The sequence below is a fragment of the Panthera pardus genome, unplaced genomic scaffold (genome assembly GCF_024362965.1).
Source record: "Panthera pardus isolate Hobbes unplaced genomic scaffold, ASM2436296v1 HiC_scaffold_1, whole genome shotgun sequence".
Lineage (NCBI taxonomy): Eukaryota > Metazoa > Chordata > Mammalia > Carnivora > Felidae > Panthera > Panthera pardus.
The window spans coordinates 9,145,436-9,167,183 of record NW_026526654.1 but is presented as its reverse complement, the minus strand read 5'-3'; the positions used below and the strand labels follow the sequence as shown (position 1 = coordinate 9,167,183).

General features: G+C 54.3%; 1 protein-coding gene across 1 annotated transcript in view; it reads right to left on the bottom strand.

Annotated features, from left to right (window-relative positions):
• Window positions 1-17,340, bottom strand: part of GAS6 (growth arrest specific 6) — a 33,016-nt gene extending 15,676 nt beyond the window's left edge. Inside the window, exons 1-4 of the mRNA XM_019443814.2 lie at window positions 17,048-17,340; window positions 16,636-16,802; window positions 5,966-5,990; window positions 4,558-4,620 (exon numbers count right to left, since the gene is read on the bottom strand). Of these exons, the coding sequence (XP_019299359.1) occupies window positions 4,558-4,620; window positions 5,966-5,990; window positions 16,636-16,802; window positions 17,048-17,126 (334 nt within the window). The 5' untranslated portion in view covers window positions 17,127-17,340. The remainder of the gene's footprint in view (window positions 1-4,557; window positions 4,621-5,965; window positions 5,991-16,635; window positions 16,803-17,047) is intronic.
• Between the last annotated feature and the right edge of the window lie 4,408 nt (window positions 17,341-21,748).

Below are 21,748 nucleotides of genomic sequence, written 5' to 3'. Positions count from 1 at the left end.
CAGGCTGGCCAGCTGACAGCCATCCCCAGGCCTGCAGGGGAGAGCAGGTCACTGTGTCACCCTTCCCAGGGCCATGCACCCCACAACTCTCTGATCAGGTCAATCACTTCTCTTGTATTTACATGTATATACATATTTTTAACATTTATTTGTGTTGGAAAGACAGCACGAGCAGGGGAGGGGCAGAGAGAGGGAGACACAGAATCCGAAGCAGGCTCCAGGCTCCAAGCTGTCAGCACAGAGCCTGATGTCGGGCTTGAACCTGCAAACCGTGAGATCATGACCTGAGATGAAGTCGGACATTTAACCGACTGAGCCACCCCAGGTGCCCCACTTCTCATTATTTATGGAGAGAGTAGCCCACACAACATGGCGGCTGGGCAGGTGGAGAGGCTCGTCAGACTCCCGGGTTTTCCAGCCTCTTCTCTACACGAGCCAACAGGGCCCCCAAGAGCCGAGAGCTCAGGTGTCTGTCCTGCTAGGAGACTGACTAGGTGGGCACAGGCCACTGTTTATCACCTCTTCCTAAAATGACTGACATTTCCAGCCCAACGCCAGGTTTGGGGACAGCATTTCTGCCCCAGGCCTTGCTTGTGGTCACCAGCAATGAATTCCTAGTAGAGCCCTTCTCCGCCTCACCAGCCTGGGGCTCAAGTGACCCCCAGCCCATCTGGGCCTCCTGTCAGCCCTCATTGGCAGGACTCCAGACTCTGCCAAGCTGCGTCCCTTTGTCCCATGCAGGTCTGTGACCTTGTCACCAGGGCCCCACTTCTTGGGGAATCCGCATAATTGTGTGCAAATAACTGGGGTCTGAGTCTGGCATTGGGCTCCTCCTGTGGCCCTGCCACACTCACTGGCAAGTGTTGACTGGACACAGCATCCCCAAATGCTTTGTGACACTTGCACAGTTGTTTTTGGCAGGGAAGGTAAATGCCTTCTCCCCGTAAGCAAGCAAGAATCGGGTCCAGGAATGAGGAAACAGGGCCTGGGAACGGTGTGTCCCACAGCCACCAGGAGCTGGCAGGTCAGCCCTGTGGACCCCACGCTGCCCGTGGGGAGGGGCAGGAGGGCTGGGGAGGGCAAGGCCCAACACCAGCCCCAGAGGTGGCAGATAGGGCAGGAGGGTTGTGTGCCGTGTGTCAGGGCCTGGCCTGCCTGCTCACAGCACAAGCCCAGAGGGGCCCGCAAAGGCAGAAGGGTGTCTCCACTTGACGCATTTGGTTCAAGATTCAGTTATTTCAGAAGTGTGCATCTGACACGTGGAACTGCCTGAAATGGCTAAAGCTCCTTGAATAAAAACGCCTCAGGGCCCCACAGTCCAGGGTGGAGACAGACTTCTCCAGGGGACACCACAGCAGGGCTCCCACAGGACACCCACAACAGTGGCCCCAGGACCCAAGGAAGGGGGAGGGGTGGTCCTGAGCATTTGACACCGGGCAGGGGCCCAGCGAACTCCTGTGGGATCAAGGGCGTGCACGTGAGAGCATGGGTGAGGATAAGCCTCTGCAGGCACCCAGGGCACCCGCTTCCCTGTGGCTGGGCCTCCAGCGAGAAGGAGCCTTGAGAACAAGGGGTTCCCCTTGCCCCCACGCGGCCCTGCTGCTCTGAGCAGCCGTGTGATCCCTCGACAGGAAGCCTTTCTCTCCATCTCGGAATGAAGGTAAAGATGAGTTATAAGCTGGACGACACACTCAGTGCAGGGCCCACTGTGGCCAAAGGGAAGGGGCCCTTCGGACACGGTGGGCAGAAGGTGGAGACATCGGCAGGAAGAAAGCCCCAGGCCCAGAGCGCAGCAGGGCTGGACATGGGCACCTGGGCAAACCGAGACTTGGGCTCTTGGGGGACATTGCTTCGATTCTGACAATAATGGACAGTCAAGCACTCAGCTCTGCTGCCTCACGGCCACCAAATGAGACAGCTGTCGGGAAGGAACCATGAAAACAGCCTAAAGTTGCCCAAACTGCGCTGCGGGTGGAGAGGCCTGCAGGAGCCACTCCGGGGGCGCAGGGGGTGGGGGTGCGGGTGCCTGCGGGTGCGGGCAGGACGTGTGTCCTTCCCGAGTGACAGGCCTTGGGTCCTTGTCCCCAGCTGTCTTCATGCACACCCCAATAAGGACGCACTGTATTTGCAGGGTGCCCCAGACTTCGGAAAATTTAGAGGCACAGACGGTGTGCAGTCGGGTACCCACGGAGGACGACACATTTGACCATAGCGCACAGTCCAGAGAGACTGGGCATGGGGGGGCGTAGTGCCGCCACTGCATGAGATCTGACCCTGGTGCCAGCTCAGGAAGCCCCCCTTCCTTCCTCACCCCAGCCGCCACCAGAGCCCAGAGCCTCAAGCCCATTCAGAACACATCTTTGCTATTCAAACAATTCCGGTCCCTCTAAGGCCACAAAATCTCTCACGTGGCACAACATGGCCCAGGACTCAATGACTTTAAATAAATGCTGTTGGAACAAGGGTGCAGCTCTCTGGAAACAATGATCTTCGCGCTGTGTCAGGAAGCATGGATAACTAGGTAACTTTTTATGATTTCCAGAAAAGGGAGCCTGAACCCAGGAATTAAATACTTATGGGGGTGCCGGGGGGCTCGGCCTAAAACCCAGGAATTAAACATCTACGGGGACGTACAGTGGCTCAGTGGGTTAAGCGTCCGACTTCAGCTCAGGTCATGATCTTGCGGTTTGTGGGTTTGAGCCCCGTGTCGGGCTCTGTCCTGACAGCTCGGAGCCTGGAGCCTGCTTCTGATTCTGTGTCTCCCTCTCTCTCTGCCCCTCCCCCATTCATGCTCAGTCTCTCTCAAAAATAAAAATAAACATTAAAAAAATAAAGCAATCTCATCAATTTGGAGACATAATTTAAAAGAAAAAATTGGTTTAGCAAATTAACAACAATAAAAAAATTGCTAAAAACAAAAAGCCAACATGACATGAAACTAAAACTGCAATGACCACGCCCCTTGGAGAGGCCAAGGTCATGGGCTGACCCCCGGGAGGCCGAGGTCACAGGCTGACTCCCAGGAGGCCGAGGTCATGAGCTGACCCCAGGGAGGCTGAGGTCACAGGCTGACCCCTGGGAGGCTGAGGTCATGGTCTGACCCCTAGGAGGCCGAGGTCATGAGCTGACCCCAGGGGGCTGAGGAAGGGAGCCTGCTCCAGGTTGCCCATGATGCACGGGCATGGATTTTGGCCACCCTGAGTTAACAGGCACTTGTACCCAAAATGACAGAGGCCAGTCTGCTCTGCACCTGCTATTGTGCCGCTGCCCTGGGGTCAGAGGGGAGCAGGGGCCACATGGCCTCACCACCCTTCCCTCGCCTTCCTGAGTTAAATCAATCATTTCTTCTGCTCCTCTGAACCAGGGCTTGGGGTTACCCAGGCCAGGCGAGTGGGGTGAGGCCCTTGGCAAGCACACGGACAGGTGGGTGGCTGGATGCAGCAGCACCACAAGCCAGGCCAGCCAGTCCATGAGCAGCTCTGGGTCTTCCCCTCCTGGGCTCCCCGGGGGTGGCAGGCCTGGCCTCAGGTGCAGGGGCTGCGCGCCCAGAGCCCAACTGCCTAGCACGTGCGGTGAACACACAGACACCTGGGCTTAGGGTCGACCAGCCAGCTCGCCGTGAGGAGCTCAGACCTGAGCCGGGCCCAGAGTCAGTCCCAGCTGAGGTGGCTACAGCGTTCCTCGCCAGCGAAAAGTCAGTGTTACTGAGTGATCACTTACATGATGTTAATAAGAATACAAAAGATGCATGATAAGCAGAGGGAAAATTGTGCGAACGGCTAACACATAAAGCTCAGCTTGACTCGGTGAGAAAAACATAAACACAAAGACTGGGAGTCACCCTTCATCGTTTATACTGGGTGAAACAAAAAAGTTAAAAAAAAATGCACCAGCTTGGCAGAGATAAGTGGGTGGGCCTCCTGCTCGCGCTCGCTCGTTCCTGGCGTAATTCAGGCCCGAAATGAGAAATGACGCTGGGCTTGGTGCTGTAGGTCCCGCCCTGGGATTCTGTCCTGCAGACACCGTCAGATGCATGTGAGATTTTGTTTGTACTTGTCAAAAACCGGAGGTAGCCTAGAAGTCCCCAGTTCACAGTTAATGCTACCTACCCGAGCCGGTGTTGCCGTGAACGTGCGTGTGTGCCGAGCTGCACTCAGGGCAGAGAGAGGTCGGCACGCCCGTGTGGTAAGTTGGCATTTGTGCAAAACAAGAGACTGTGCGTATGTGTTTACGGGCCCCAGAATATTCTCAGATCTGGTAACCCGGGCCTCTGGAGCCTCACTGGTTGACCAGGAGGCACAGCCGGGGGCGAAGTCCTTGCTCCTCACACCCAGGAAAGGCTTAGATTTTATACCGCATGCACTGCTTGCTTATTTAGAGAAACGAACCTCACTTGCTGCAAAGGGCAAGTTCAGTGGAAAAGGAGCAGAGCTCAGGCCGGGGCCGCAGCTCCTTAAGGTAATGGGGCTAGTCAAGGTCCCTGGAAAACCACAGCAGAGCCTGAAGTTACCCAAACCCGCGGGGCTTTTGAGGGGAACAGCAGGGAGGCGGACTTACTCTGAACGCAGGCGGCGAAAGCTGGGCTCTTGCTGTGTGGAGGCCCATGCCTACTGACGCAGTCTGTAAGACAGATGGAAAGCAGGTCAGTCATTCTTGTCACAGGTGACAGACGACAGGACAGACCTCAGATCTCGTGAGTCGTCTCTGAGCCACCTCTGGAAGAGGAGATTATTCACATTCCCTAGGTGCTCCAGCTTTTGTTATTAGAGATTTTAACGCTGGCAAGAAAAGGCCTCCCACAAAAAGGCAGAACTGCGTCCAAAGGTCTGTCTGCGGACTCTCTGGTGGCATGAAGGACCAGGAACAGTCACTGGGTTTTCTGGCCACAGTCAGAGAGGTGAACCTCATTTCAAGTTGGTCTCCAACAGAACCCCCGTTGGACCCTGAATGTGGAAGTCATGATTTGAGTGCCCTCCTCCCCGAGCCATCTGACAGGCTGGTTCACACGGGAGCTGGAGGAGGAACTCATGCAGAACGGGTGTTGAGCCACTCCCGGACCTTCAGTAGGTCCCTGGCGCTTGGTCATGCCCAGGAGGACCGGGGCCCAGGCGACCTGGAGGCGGCTCCCGGGACAGCTGGTCACCCTGGAAACAAATCCCAGACACCTAGGAGCGAGGCCTGCGGAGGCCAACAGGGAGCCTGGGAGTGGGCAGGTCCCCGGCTCTTCAGGGCCCACTATGGCACAGACCCAGAGAATACCGCTAAGAGGACATAAGGCCAACAGGAAATTCACCAAACTTAAGAAGGAACAGACCCTGGTGTAGGTCTGTCTCATAATGATGTACATCTTAGAAAAATCTTAGAACAGCATCAATTAAAGGAGTAGTTCAGGGAAAGTCCAGAGCCTCTTTCTGACGGTCCCTGGTCACTTGGCTGTCACGCGTCTTACTTTCTCTCCCAAGTACACTCGGGAGCTTTCTGGGGGCCACGCTGTCCGGTGACACACCTGCTGGGCAGCCAGGAGCACCTGCCTGTCTGTTCCTCTTGTTCAAATTAAACAAAAACATCTCTTACTGGGCTCAGTTCTGTTAAAAAACACGGCAAATACCAACCACCATAGTCCATGGAGCAAAAGCTCTTCGGCATCTTCAGTAACTTCAGGAGTGCAGACACCCCGAGACCAACAGGTCTGAGACTCACTAAATCAGCCACATTCCCAAATAGCAAACTAGCGGAGTCAGAACAGAGAAGCAGTTTGCAAATAATGGCACTAGATCGCGGTTGACGCGGATCGTGCTGCTGTGAAAGGCACAGGTGCTGTGACCACGTGCTCCAAGAGTCCCAAGCTCACCGTGTGAGTAAAGCAACCTCCCCAGGAGCACCTGTGGGACGGGCTGGCCCAGCTGACAGGTGACATGTCCACCTCTGTTCCTCTACAACTACAGAAGCAGCAATGCAAACTTACCTAAGTATCTTGGGTAAAAATAGTCCTGCGGGAAAAGAAAAAGAAGGGGCGACAGTTTACTGGCATGGCCTGCACTCCCCACACAGTGCCCGCAGCAGCTGGCAGAGGGCCTCGCCTTCCTCCCCAGTGGGCACAGACAGGCACCTGGGGGGGGCAGGTGCGTGAGGAAGGCGGGGAACTCTCCACAGCTGGCTCAGTGACAGCAGGGCAGAACCACCCAGAAAGCCACTTTCCACCTCAAGGACCATGGCGTGAGGAAGAAGAGGGAGGGTGCGGCCCAGGCCGCTGTCTCGGCCGCTGCAGAATGATGTCCGCCTGGACCTTCTGTAAGCGGCAACGGGGATGTCATTTAAGGGACCCAGTGTCTCACAGGAGGCGGAGGGCCAGGAGGAAGATTGTCTGGACCCTCGCTGACACCGGGCTCCTCCCAGAAGCATGCAGACCCCGTGGGGCCATCCACACGCAGGCGCTGACTTGCACCGACTGTGTTTGTACAAGGAACTGGTGCTGGGCGAGGTGTGGAGGGTGCAAGGGAAGCAAAGGTCCTTTCCGTCCGTGACCGTGAACTAAGAGCTCTGCACCATACCAGCTGTCTGCCAAATACTAGGACCACTTGCCCTGTCTTGGCCAGCAGCAGAGAGCAGCTGGAACTGTCCCCAGGGTCCTTGGCCCCACCCATCCACCATCATCTCTCACTGAGGGTCAGTCACAGCGTGGCTTGGCCCTAGATGCTCCCCTGGACGGGACCAGGTCGCTACACAGCAGCACCCACTGAGGAGGGGTGCCCGCTACAGGTGCTGTGATTGTATGTCCTTCCATCTGACCCTCACAACCACTCCAAGGTCTTTTCAATTAACCCCGTCATCAGAGAGGAGGAAACCGAGGCTCACGACGGGTCGTGGTGTTCAGCCAAGGTTAGGAAGCCAGGTCGGGCTCCCGACAGCACACTGGGATCCAAAACCACGCTGAAAGGAGCTGGTGTGTCATCTGCAGTGACGGGCCCCCACAGTTAGCTGGCCTCACGCCATGGTCTGGCACCTCACCTGTCCCCTTCCCTCGCTGTTTACAACACTTTGCTAAGACACCCATCAGAAAGTCATGTTCTGATAAAGACGTGGCTTAGACTCTTAACTCCTTTAAAAGAAAAGTAATGGTCAGAGCAAGTTTGTATTTCAGCTTGTATCATGGTTGTGAAGGTGACATTCAGGCAGGTGTGACAGAGGCCAGGTCTGGCAGGCAGAGCCACACAGCCAGGGCGGGGACACCCCTCCCCACCAGCATCCAGAGGGCCCTGACGGCCTGGTTTCACTTCTCCGTGCTGCTTTCAGTCATGGACTGGCCACTCCCGGACAGGAAAGGCAAGCAAGGCCAGGCACACTCAGACGAAGCCCCCAGAGCTGAGGGCAAACAGGCAGGGACATCTGCCGGGTTTAGAGGGAGAGCAAAGGCCACAGACTTTGTCACAAAGGGAGGGGCTCTGGCTCTGAAAGAAAAGACTTAGGATGCACGATGTGTCCACTCACAAAACCAAGAATTAGACTACGAAGGAACTAAAGACACTGAGGATCTGTGAGCAGAGTTCCCAGTTGTCATAGACGTGGCACCTGCCGCAGGAAAGCTATTCTGTATGGTCATAAATGTGGCACCTGCCACAAGAAAGCTGTTCTGTATGGTCATAAACGTGGCACTGCCACAGGAAAGCTGTTCTATATGTTATCCAGAAAGCTGTATTATATTTTTCAAAGCCCTGACTATTACTAGCTATGTGTCATGTGTTTTAACAGCGATTGTATTGTTCTAGAAGAGCCTCACTGACCGAAAAGCCATGTGCCCTTCCCTTAAGTTAATCACACCCATGGGAATGTGGTTTCCAAAACCATTGGGCCATAAGCTGGTGACAATTTATCTTAATTTGTGTGCTTGATTTATTTGGGGTGAGAGGGGTGCTCATTTGGCTGGAAATCTAGGACAGAGATGATTAACCCCGAGTAACAGCAAAGCTAAGGCAGATGCACCTAAAACCACTATGCACTCTCCCAAGAGAAAGAGACATTTCTAATTGTCCTTCAACGTTCTGACCAAAGAGGAAGACCTATCGAAATCTCAGTGAATGAAGGGCACTGGACACAGAACAGAGAGCCGGCCCCACCTGCACCACAAATTGGCCACACATAAACTGTGGCCTGAGGCTCAGGAGCTGGGCTGACTCCCATGAGCATCACCCCTCCCCCCCGCCCCAGGGATCCACGGAGCAGAAGCCACAGTTCACATGGCCAGATTCAGAACCAGGGATCGGTTGCCTACAAACTTACCCTTTCTTTTTGACCACACAAGGAGGCGTGTGAGGGCTTGGCTGGGGTCAGGAGCAGGGAATGGGCAGACCAGCCAGCAGGAGGCCAGGGCCACCCAGGTTGGAAATGAAGCCGTCTATCACTTGGCAATCATTTTTCTCAGGAGTTTGCTTCTGCTTTACTTAAACAGCTAAAGACACAAAGAAATGAGCAAAACTGCAGGCCACTAAACTGTGAGCTGAAGATCCCAGAGGGGAAGGTATATGCCTGATACCTGGCCTGGTGCTGACTATCCCTCAGAAGGCCCTCAGGAGCCATTGCTAAATGGGTGAATGAATGATAGATGAATGGATAGATGAATGGAAGAATGAGTAAATGGATGGGTGGTTGGATGGGTGGATGGCTGGCTGGATGACGGATGGATGGATCAGAGGAAGAATGCATGGATGGCTGGGTGTATGAATGAATGAACAGGCAAATGTAGAGTCCTACAATTTTCACTGAGTTGTTGATTTTATTTATAACAAAGCTAAGCACACTGGGAGAAATACCTAAATCGGTGCTCTCAGCTTGTGTCTTCCAAAACTCAGAAATATCAGTACTACATTTCCTCAAGCTTACAAACTGCCAATGCATTTTTGAACTTAGATCCTTAGATGAACTGCCATTTGCCAACCTCTTCTTCCGCCATTCATTCCAAGGACCCTACTCTCTGAGGAGGCGATGAGACATGGTGCATGTGTGATTCAACAACTGAGTCGTCACTCCTACTAGTAGGGACTGCCCGTGAGTGAAGTGGCCCCGTGTGGAGCTCACACCCCACCTACGGGGAGCACCTGGTTCTGGGAGGCTCAGTGTGCTGGTCTTGGCCAAGAGCCCACTGGCCACACATCCTCACGTAAACGGAGTTGGGTGCTCCAACAAACCCGGCCTTCCCTGGGACGCATTCTCCCATGCTCCTGTTCCCTGCAGGCTTGTAAACACAGGAACCTGTGCCCAAAGCACCTTCAAGGCCTGAACCCAACGACAGGCTCGGTCCACTTGCGTCTAACGTGAGGCCTAGCAGTTTGCTCTGAAACCACAGGACGGTGTTTTCGTGAGACGGTCTCTTCCATGTCTGCTCCTTAATCGTGCCGTCACCCATCTGGCCCCTTCGCTAAGAAGGGGAGCACCAGAAAGGACAGCAAATAGGTGGCTGGTGAAATCCTCGACAAGTCCCATCTGCAGACAGAACCTCCCACCTGCCTCTGCCCCGTGCTGACCACCGGAACCCTGGTCTGCCACACGGGGTCTGTGCCTCCAGAGTCTCCCATGTGGCAACGTCAAGAGCATCAGGGAGTTGCCCACCCTCCCCGTGGGGTAAGGTTGCGTGTGGGCTGTCCACCTGCCACTCGCCCCTCCCCTACCGCGGGACAGTCAGTTCTGGAGTTGGAACTCCAGAAGCTGTGACCACGACGAGCTCCTTGCCTGGCAGCCTGCCCAGCCTGCTGAAATGCCCTCCAAGCACCCAGCCTGTGCACCTCTTCCCCGGGGCCTTCTGAGGCTTGGTGGGGTTCTTAGTGGTCTCTCTATAAACTTGATGCTCTGAGAGCAAACCTGCCTTCCAAAAATGGTCAAAAACCACACAAGCCTAGTGGGTTAAAATGCACATTATTAAGACAGAAACATCACCTGGGCTCACAGTGTGAACTGAGCACAGTTGCCCTCTTGTAGCTCATGAACAGGACCACATGCAGCTGGGAAGGTTCTAGAATTTGGGAACTGACACCTCGTACATGCCTTCATGTCCAAACTACTTTAACTCTTTGAGCTCCTCCCAGGCTGGCGCAGTCCCTGCAGGGGTGGGGTGAACCAGGGGGACCCAGACAGCTTCCGGTCCTGATGCCGTGGCTCACCTTCAGGGCAGTTGCCTTCTTCCTGCCCTCTGACGCATATGCAGGTTAATGGGAGGCTCACTGCCAGGAGGGCCGAGACACCAGCGTGTTAATGGACCTGGAAACTGCTTTGCAAACACATCAGCATCAGCAGTGCGTAAGTCTTTTTGGCGTGGAGTACCCAGCACTTTGATCTAGTTCACACGACATAATAGGCACACATCGCAGCATAACAAACGGTCGTTACTTTTCAAACAGGAAATTAAGAATTTCTTACTTCCTTTAATAAATAACTGCCCGAAATTTTGTTTCCAAAACTCTTTATGCTATTTGACAAAGTGGGCCGAGACTCAAGCGTCACAATAACTGCTTATTTACGTGATACAAATACAAGGTGTCTTCCTGAGAAGCGGTCCACAACACTGACTAATCCTTTGACCTTAATGTTGTCTTGCTAGCAAACTTGACTTCTAAGGGAAATACTGTCCAAGTCACATCAACTTGAATCGTCATTACGGAGGCTTCTGCTTTGCGGTAGCTGGAGGAAGTCACAACAACGGTCTCACAGTTTTTACGACGGCTCCCGGAGAGATTCGCAGCTATCCGCAGCTATCGACGGGCAAGCTTTGGCCCCTCAGCCTGCAGGGACCCTGACAGGTTCTCAGTCCCCTAGGCCAGCATCACTCAGTCTGTGCATGTTTTTCTAAGCGTGGTTCACACAAAATCCCTCTGTCGTCTTCCCAAGTTCATCTCCTCTAAGATTCTCCAAACCAGGGGTCTGTTTAAGCACTCCATGAGACCAAAGGAAACATGGACACCCCCTACCTACCCCTGCCAGGCCCACAGGGCTTCCAGGTCAGTCCTGCAAGGAGGGGGGCAGGCCCCAGAAACACCCTCAAGGCCACAGCGCTCCCCTACTTCCTGAGATGCTAATGTGCACGTGTGTTGTTAAAAATTCCTGTGGGGACAACACGCAGGTGCACAGATAAAAGCTGGGGACTGCAGCTCTGCGGATCTGTGCAGTGGGATTCCTGCAGCCGCACGCACCCCCACGCCCCCAGAACCAGCCCCTGGCGCCCAGCACATACCAGCGAGATAAGCACAGGGTCCCGGGGAGTGGTGAGAGCCAGCTGGAAAGCTGGGTTCTCTGGGCCCTTTTCATAACTAGCTTTAGGATGAATCAGTGCCCATGTGTGCGTCACCACGTAGCAGGCTGTGTAGACACTTCTCGCCTCGGAAGGTCAATCACTTCAGAGTTAACATGCTGACCTTGGATGCTGGGGCCTGAGTTTCCATCTGTGTCCTCCCAGTGAAGAGTGAACTTGGGCAAGTCCCCACGTAGATTCCTGGGCCTCAGTTCACAAGCATCTGGAATAAGGGCCACCACGTCCTATGACCCTGTGACAAACACTACTGCAAAGTTCTTGTCTGTTTCTGGCTTAGGGAAAGGAATTTTAAGTGCATTTTGATGCCCCTTCAGACATGCTACATCATGGCGTGCACGTGAGGTGCAGGTGAGGTGTTCCACGCGTATTGGCACGGGGTAAGCCTGGGGTGTGCGTGGGACAACCCAGAACCTGCATCTGAGGGATGCAGCCGCAGCAATCATTCGGGGCGGGGCCAAGGTGACTCTTCCATCACAAATGGCTGGTCTGCTACGCGACAGGGCAGGTGGGAAGCACCCTCTCCTACTCCCGGCCCCTGGCAACTGCCAACAGCAACCTGCCAACAGGATCTTCCGTTTCAATCTGAAGCATCGCACTATAGAGACATGTGTCCAAACCAGTCACCCAGGCAGCTGCACCTGCAGCCGCGTCATGCCAGTCCTGGCGGACGCCCCAGCACAGCCTCAGTGGCCCCCGGGTGGAAGCAGAGGCCCGCCCCCAGGGGCTGGCTGATTCCAGCTGTGTGATTTTCATGGAGAGCAGTGTTTCAAGAAAAGCCCTGCGCAAACCAGGTCTATGTGGCAGGTTTGGGGGATAGATGTGGAAAACTGTGTATTACCATGGGCACTGATACCAGAAAGAAACAATTCTCAAATCTGACAAAAGAAGTCTGAGGAAACAAGTATGATAGTATGGGGTTCAAACTATCTCATTTGAACAACACATCTGTCATTGTGCGATCACTGGGAGCAGGCCAGATATTGTTCCAGAACTTCAAGTCCTCTTGAAAAGTTATTATAAAACTTCCAATGAACTGCACCCCATCAAGGTCCAAGTTCACAAGAACACAGCTCACAGTGGGGCCCCCGGACCAGCACTGCAGAGGCACAGAGCATTCCCGACGTCAGACACTAACCCCTGAGCTTCAACAGATGCTGCATCACAGAAACAGCCCCCAGTGCCAACCCACCGACCCCAGGGAAGAGGGGCATTGAGTGTGAAGGCAGTGGGTCACCTGTCAGCATGACTGGAACAAAGGGATGACCCGGGAAGTGTCTGGAAAATCCTGGCCCCAGCTACCTGGAATCTCAAGAAACAGGCCATAAGCATCAGAGTCTTAGAAGGCTGTTTTGCTTCTACAGCGTTTTCCAAAACGTCTTTAATTGGCTTTCGGCAGATGTTGGGCCCACTGGCAAGGACCAAGTGTCATCCACTGGGCCTGGTCTGTAGAGGCTGAACAGCACAGCTGAAGTGCCTGCAGACGCCCAGGAGAGAACCCAGCACGGGGCAGCCAAGTAGGGCTGGTCCTGCCTCAGCGGCACCCCCGCCCCAGGCCTTTCAGCTCAGCAGCAGCCACCTCAAGACAAAACAGAACCAGCCCCACAATGGCGAATCCAGCCCGTGACCAGCTTCCCTGCGGCCCCTAGGGGCGAAAGCCCAAGAAGGAGAGGGTCCAGGAGGGGAGGCCACGGTCCGCAGGAGCTGCTTCCCTTGAGAACCCCAAGAAAGGAGATGGGCAGTGTGTGCGTGGGGCAGTGTATGCAGGCCACCTACAAGGCAGCAGTGGGGTGGTGGTGGGGGCAGGTGGGCAGCCGGTGGCTGTCCTGGAGGTCACAGCCGGTATGTCACCTCCCCAGCCAGGGCACCCACATTGCAGAGGCAAGTCATGGCAGGGGTTGGGGGGACTGGTGACCATGTGCCCTCTTCCTCCCTCCCACCTCCTGCTGGGGTCTTTGTGAGACCCCTTAGGCCTTAGGCTGGAAGGTAAGACTTTCATCTCTGTAGGGGTACCTGTCCCCAAGCTGTCCTGAAAGAAACAGGGATCTCAGGAAGACAGTGTCCTTGGAGGCCAGCAGCAGTGCAGGGTTTTGAAGCTGACTGTACCCCTAAAACCCTCCACCAGCACCACCGGGCTCCCCCACATCCAAGAGACATGGAGGAGGTGGGAGGGGGAGACATGGAGAGAGACGGGCAAGGGGGACACGTGTGAGCTCAAGCACTGGCCGGCGGTCATGCACCTGTGATGTGAAGCCCTCCAGGTGCGCTGCTGGCCATGCTGCGAATACTGTCTGCCCTCAAATTTAACGAAGTGCTGGGTCAAGGCCAGGGCCTGGAGTTTCTTTCCTAGCACCAGGTTGTGGCTGCCAAGAGCGGGTTCCCAAGAGGGGAGGGCTCCCAGGAGCTGGGAGGCAGGTAGGGTGGGGCTGGCTAAGTTTTTTGTCCAGAACCCTTTCCGGAAGCGAAGGCTGATTACTGAGACGGCCTCCGGCGTCTGGAACCCGCCAGCCTTAAAGGATTTATGTAGAAGGCGACTCTGCTGGGCTGGCCTGTGGTGAGCTTAGGAGAATCCCAGCATAGAAGGGGTCTTGTGAACGGGAAGCGATACTGAGGACAAGCAAGGAGAGGGCGAGCCAGCGGGGAGCGTAGCATGTGAGAGGAAACAGATAGGGAGGGAATCAACTGTCCCTGAGCCCTGCAGAGGAACGTTAGCCCTGGCAACAATGGGGAGCCTGGGACACTCCCCAGGGGACTGAGGCGTGAGGGGGAGGACTATCTGCTCCCAGGAGGGAAGCAGGAGGGTGACCAGGATGTCAGGAAGCCCCCCACCCCAGGCCCCCTTCCTTTCCAGCACAGGTGTGTGATAAGACTGGAATCAGGAAGGAACCATTGTGCTAGCAGCTACCTGCTGTGAAGGTCACTTCCCTTCCCAAGAGAAAGACAGCCTAGTCAGGAACAATCCGGGTCAGGCAGGAACAGCCCACCCAGCTAGCAGTCAGCACTCCAGCACAAGCCTCCAAACACCAGAAAGTACATCTGCAGCCCAGAGCTGGCCCTCCAGGTGCTCAAGCCTGCCCAACCTGGGGGGCAGGGCCCAGCTCCCGCACGCCCTCCCTGGGGCTCACTCACTAGTGCGCCCCCAGAGCCACAGGATTAGAACCGGAGGGCAGTGGTGCCCTCTCTGCCAGAAGGACAGAGCAGGACCAGGTGGCTGTGTATGCCTGCCACTGAGCCCGACCCTGAGGACAGGGTGGCCCCTTCCAGAGTGCCCCCATGGTGGTAAGGGTGACTCCTAACCCTAGCCTGGCTCCTCCCAGCATGCCACAAGCCAACGGCCAAACAGTCTTCACTACGGTCTACACAAGATGCAAGGTACAGGTTCAGGTGAAGGGTTTGCAACCCAGCTGACCTTGAGGGATGACCCCGAAGTAGCTGGTGTAACCTGGGAAACTGGCAAATGAAGAGAAGGATGTAGTTACTATTGCCGGCAGGGACTGGCGAGGAGGACAGGATCCTGGAAAACCACGGACTGCTTTCCTATGAAAGAAGTTCACAAGTCTCTGCTGTAGGGACGAGGACCCCTGGAGGCTGGGGCGGCCATGACCTCCCTTGCAGGAATGCACCCAGAGAGCACTGGCTGAGTTAAAATCATGGGTCCTGAGCAAACACACTTTTCCTTCTCTTGCCTTTGTGTCAGACGTTTATAAATAAAGTTACGATTAAAACATAAAAGCAATTAAAATCATCAAGGGGATTAATGCTCTGGGAAGAAGGATACTGTGGCTAACACACAGTGTGTCCAGGCAGCAAGGAAAAGCCAGGTCAGGCCTTGTCGTTCTGGGCAAGCACAGCCGGGAGTGGCCATGGGGGTGGACAGTAGCTTCGCTGCCTCAACTCTTCTCACCTGTGAGCCCCCTCCCAGGGTCTCTGTACAAGGTCTGGGGGCTGGGGAGCCCCGCTGCACCTGTCACACAGTCCTGCAACCGGGCAGGGACCTGCTGGCCAGGCACATGGCCCTGTTGCTAGGCCTTCAGAAATCCTCTGCAGGGGATGACTCATTGGGCCACCAGGCTCGTCATTAAAGAAACCGGAAAACAGGCCAGAAAAGACCAGCAGTGCTGCCCTTACAGAAAGATTGAACCGGTGCTGCTATTGATGTGGAAAGCAACGGCCCTGGAGAAAACAACCTTCTCAGAGCCCACCCCACGGCAGCAACTCGCACAAGAACTGCTGGGGGCTGGCCATCTCAAAACTCGCTTCACAACGGCCTGGAAAGGGTTGTCAGGTCAAATGATGAGAAATACCAGGGAAGACAAAGCCTCTGTGGGCCCCACAGAGCTATCCATTTATTGCACACAGTGTTTATTTTATCCCAGAATTCTTTAGAAGAAACATTCCGGTAGAACCAAAAATGTCTGTGAAGTCACCCTGACCTCATGGTATAAAGCCCATCCGATTTGCACACTGGCACTCTCCAAGGGCATCTGCCCCAGGGCCGATACACACGCAGGGTCCCGTGGGTCCCCTCCCGGGGAGGGCAGAGCTCCTGCACAGATGCTGAGTCCACACGGGCTGTTCCCTACTGTTGGCTGCCTGCCGCCCCACACCCCCCAAGGACGTTATTAATAGAGTCACGTCCTGAGCCAGCACAGCCAGGCTCCCAAAGTCACTAGCTGCTTGTAAAGAGCACCTTGCTGAAGGAGGCCTCCACAGGGCACCCTGGCGGGGGGGCCCCCCGACCCCAGCCCTCCTGCCCACCCCTCCCACAGATGTCCTGGTCCTATTTCCGTTTTGGCTTTCGGGACCTGCTGTGGCAAGCGATCCCAGAGGCCACATCTTTCATTTCCTCTTTCAGGCACACAGTCCATACCCCTTGGTGAGGATCTAGGGGCTGCGGGCAGCCCACCCCTCACTTCCGGTCCATCTAAGGGGGGAGGCAGGAAGCCCTTTAGGCTTTTACCCACTGTATTCCTCTTACATCTTAAACACTGAGGAGGTGTTGCCTATTGCACATTTCCCTGAAGGCGGCTGCCTTCAGAGGCCTGCTGACCAAGGTAATGGGGTCTCAAGAGGACCCATTCACACACCTGCTTACAGCTGCGGGAGCACCTGGGGTCACCAGGAGAAAGGGGGCCCAAAAGGTGTGCAGGAGGCTTGAGGGTGGGACCCAGGGCTCCCCGCCCCCCGCTCCAGCACTCCTGACTGGGAGACCTGACTGCAGCCCCGGCACCCCTAACACCAAGGCTGTCTGCGCAGCGGGGAAGGGGCGTCCCCGTGAGGCTCCCCAGCAGCGCGTACGGAGGATGTTCCCAGACCCCAGCAGCGGGACTGCGCGCGCTCACCGTCTCGGGGTCGTTCTCGAACACCTCCCGGGCCTCCTCCTGGCTGCACAGCTCCTCAATGCATTCCCTCTCCAGGTGGCCCTGCTTGGCCTCCTCGAAGACCTGGTAGGCGCGTCGCTGCCGGGGCCGCAGGAACTGCGCCGCCTCTCGCGCCCGCAGCATCACAGCTGCCCGGACGCGGGCGGGAGGACGACGCCGGGAGAGAGCGGGGACGGAACGGGGACACGCCGTCAACCCCGCCCCGCACGCGCCGTCCTCTCGGCCGCCAGCCCCCCGGGGACGCGGCTGCGGCGTGCGGGGCCCGGGGGCGCGGGGAGCAGGCGCCCGGGGCGGGGGGAGAGTGGGGGCGCGGGGAGCAGGCGCCCGCGGGGGGACTCTGGGGAGGGGCACGGGGGTCCGGCCCGGTACTCACTGTGCGCGGACTCGGAGGCCAGCAGGAGCACAAGCAGCGCAGTGCCCAGGGCGGCGGCGAGCGCGGGCGGCGGCGGCATGGCGGGGCCGGGCCGGGGCGAGCGCGGGGCGAGGGCCGGGGACGGCGACCGGGCCGGGAGCGCGCGCTCTCAGAGCGCCCGGGAGGCCGTGGCGAGCCGCGGGCGCCGCGGGGCGGTGGCTCCGCTCATCCCGTGCAGGCGGCTGTGAAGGTCACATCCCGGCGGCGGCGGCGGCGGCGGCGGCAGCGGCAGCGGCACCTCGGCGCTCGCGGCCGGGGCCGGGGCGGGGCGCGCGGGCAGGACCCGGCTCGGGGCCGCGCGGGGGCGGGGCGCGTGTGTTCCCAGCACCCACCCCCCCCGCCCCCCCCGCCGGCTCCCAGCACCACCCCCCGCGCCTTCCAGCACCCCCACCCCACCCCACCCCGCCCAGCCAGCTCCCAGCACCCGCCCACCCAACCCACGCCGGCTCCCAGCACCCCCCCTCCCCAGCCCCGCAGAGATCAAAGACCCCGGGGAGACCCGTCACCCCACCCGGACGACGTGGCCACTTAGAGCGGCGGGTGCGTCCAGGAGAAGGAGATTCAAGTCGATGACCGAGCCTGACCCCGGTCGCGGGTAAAAGGAAGCAGCAAACAGCCAGGTGCCAGGTGACCAGGTGCCGCCTGACCGCTCACCACACTGAACCCTCGTCCCGCCCCACCACCGCCACCCGCACCCCAAATCTACCGCACCCTTTTTGGATTCCCCATTCCCGAGCACATTTTCTCAAGACTTAAAACCCCCGAAAGAAAGGATAAACTGAGGCCAGACCAAATCCCAGCGAGGTCCAGGGAGCGAGAGGAGATTATTTCCTTTTGTAACCTCTGTCTTCCATAATGATGAATGACATTGAGGTTTCCCAGTAAATACTCAGGCTGAAAGCAACATTGTGCTTCTTCTGGGAGACCAAGACTTTCTGTCTCTCTCTCCGGAGTATTTCGCAAATTCAGGGGCCAAAAACACACAAACAAACAAAACCAAAACGAAGCAGAGGGCTCCCCCGGGGGACTGAAGCAGCAGCGAGGCTGGCAGGGGCCTGGACACAGCCCCCCCAACCCCCACCCCGCATGGTGGGTCACTGTGGTCGTCGTGCTGCGGGCTCTAGGCCCGAGTCCTGACCTCAGATTCCCCTGGCCTGCTGTAGTGGGAGAATGAAGCGTTGATGCTGGTCGATTCCCTGAGGTCGTGGTTTGAAGGTGGGGTTAATGAGCATTAACACGTTAAAGTCGGGGGAATGAACACTGGTGAGAAAGCTCTTCAAAGGGAATGCACAATTTAATAGGTAAGTCCTCTGCACCTGTGATCTGCAGTTGAGCTGCTCTCCCACCTCAGCCAGCAACGGATGAAAGCAGCCTGGATGCCTTGGGCTTGGAAAGAGCATTTACTACATTAATTTTCCTGCTTGTTGTTCTTAAGGAGAACCTGTTTCAAGAACCTGGGTGGGGCAGTAAATTCTTCAGTGTGTATTTACACAGATCCTTAATTAATTAATCGTGCGTCTCTTATTTCCTAGGATTCTGAACCAGGTGGCCCGTGGATGTATTTCAGGAAGTATGCAAACTCCTACACATTGTTTGCAGTGGCTTTCTTCTTTCCTATTTCTGTGTGTTTGGCCAAGAGAGTTTATAGAGTTCGTGGGACTCTCAGAGTTGGATCCCAGTAAGAGTGAGTGTCATGGCCTCTTCATGTCCCTCTGGGAGGGTCCGTGCTGAGTATGGGCTCAGTGCTTCAGGTGACCAGGCGTTAGCATGATCCCAACTAGAAGGAGGCTTTCAGGCCCCCTGACCTGTCAGCCTGGACCTCAAGCCCCTCGCTGCTTTTCTCCGTTTATCCTTTCTGCTGACTTGGTATCACAATAACCCCAACAGCACCCATTATGAAGAGACTTGCTTTAATAAAATGCATTCACACACACTTGCTCACCTGAATAACTGTAGAATACAGGAAGCAAATATAGGGAGCGAGGGAGGGTGTCTGACCCAAGCTAACCCCAAGACCAATGCAGAAACTTTGCTTTAAGGCAGAGAAAGAAAATGGATAAGCAACAATTTGGATAATGCGTTCTGAAATTGGGGAGAGTCGTCAGGCACTGTGTTATACACCTCGAAGTAACCACGATGAAGTAGCTCATTTTTACAAGGGGCAGGTTAGACCTAGTGCCGTGGACACCTCGTATGGACTGTCAGCCAGGCTGTGGTCAGGGGCTCGTCTTGCCAAGACCAAGTGGGATGAAAGTGTGGGGGTTAGGGTCAAAGTGCGGGTGTCAGAAACAAGGTGTTGGTGGGGAGAGAAAAATTCTGCATTTCCTTCCACCATCACTTCTGTGGGTGATGATTTCAAGGTGCTGAGGCTGTTCATTTATGAATCTGCTCAATAAATCGATAAATGTGAGTTGAGTACTTGCTGTGTTGTCTTAAAAGGCAGTGTGGTGGGTGCTGACCAAACCAGTCATATTGGGTTTTCTTTGTTTTTAAAGCAGGTTTATTGAGGCATAATGGAAATATAATAAGCTACATAATAAGTTTTGTGGTATCTATGATGAACGTACATACCTGTAAACCCACCACCACATTCCTCTAGAGCATACCCATACTTTGAAAACACTTCCTCATGCCCTTTGGTAATCCCTCCCTCCTGAGTGTCCCTGCCCCACCCTCACTCCATCCCAGGCAAAATCACTGGCCCACTTTGTCCCTATAGACTAGTTTGCTCTTTTTGGAATGTTGCATAAAAGGAATCCTACAGAATGTGCTTTTTTGTCTGGCTTCTTCCACTAGGCAAATTCACTTTCAGATTCACTTACATTGTTGCACATAGTTTATTCTTTTTTTATTCCTTTTTCTCCTCCTCCTCCTCCTCCTCCTCCTCCTCCTCCTCCTCCTCCTCATCCTTCTTCTTCTTTTTTTGCTCACCAGTATTCTGTCATGTGGATATGCCACAGTCTTTTTAGCATTCACCTGTTGATGGACATTGGCTTGTTTCCAGTTACTGGTTATTACCAACAAAGGGACTATGAGCATTCGTGTATAAGTTATTGTATGCACATAAGCTTTTGCTTCTCTTGAGGAAATATGTAGGAAATAACACTGGACTGTATGGTAGGTATTTGACTTTTTAAGAAACTCACAAACTTTTTCAAAGTGAATTTCCATTTTATGTTTCCACCAACAGTATATGAAAGTTTCAAGTTGTTGCATATCCCACCCACACTTGCTAAGGTTAGTCTTTTTTTTTGAGAGAGAGAGAGAGAGAGAGAGAGAGAGAGAGAGAGAGAGAGAACATGCATGTGCACATGGGCATGAGTAGGGGAGGATCAGAGAGAAAGGGAGAGAAAGAGAAGCAGGCTTTGAGCTGTCAACGCAGAGCTGGACACAGGGCTCGATCTCACGACCCTGAGACCATGACCAGAGCCAAAATCAAGTGGGGTGCTCAACCGACTGAGCCACCCAGGTGCCCTAGTCTTCTTAATTTTAGCCATTCTGGTAGGTGTTTGGTGGTATTTCCTTGTGACTTGAATTTGCGTTTTTCTAGGACTATGATGCTGAGCAGATTTTAATGTGCTCATTGCCATCCAAATATATTTTTTGGTGAAATGTCTGTTTTAATTTTATCATCTTTTTTTCCTTTTACTTGGGCTCTGTACTTTCCCAATTATTGAATTATTTGTTGAGTTTTAAGAGTTCTTTAAATCTTCCGGACACAAGACCTGTATCAGACTGTGATTTGCAAATATTTAGTCCAGTCTGTGACTTGGTTTTTCATTATTTTAAACAATGAAACACTGCTCTTTTTCCTCTTAATTTTGAAGTACAATTTATTATTTATCTTTTAATGAATTCTGCTTTGGAATTATATTTGCCTACTCCGAGGTCACGATATTTTCTTTCAGAAGTTTTATAGATTTACATTTTACATTTAGAACTATGACCCACTTTGAATTCATTCCCACATATTTTACATTTCTTTGTTTTATTGTAAATCTTTTTAATTTCAATTTCTGAGTATTTAAATATTTGGTTTTTTGTACATTTATCTTTTATTCTACAACTGTGCTTAACTACTAGTTTCAATTTTTTTTAATAGATTCGGTAGAATTTTTTACATAGATGGTCATGTTGTCTGTAAATACAGCAAATCTCCTTTCAGAGCTGTGCACTTTTTGCTTCTTTCCTTGACTTATTGACTGTCTAGCGACCTCCACAACAATGTTGGCTGGAAATGGTGACAGTGGATCCCTGTGTTAGTCCTGATCCCACGTGGAAACAACTCAGTCTTTCACCATTAAGTATAATGGTAGCTACAGGGCTTTCATAGATGCTTTTTATCGTTCTAGTTTCAATTTTCTGTGAGTTCTTTTCATTAGAAATGGATGTTGGATTCTGTCAAATGCTTTTTCTGCATCTGTTGAGAGAATCATTTTTTTTTCCTTTTTCCATTCATTAATATGTAATTACCTTGATTGATTTTCAAATGTGGGAAGAACCTCACCTGATGATGTAGTATTTTGTTAAGAATCTTTGCAACCATGGGGCCCCTGGGTGGCTCAGTCGGTTGGGTGTCCGACTTTGGCTCAGGTCATAATCTCATGGTTCACGAGTTCAAGCCCTGAGTTGGGCTCTGTGCTGACCGCTCAGAGCCTGGAG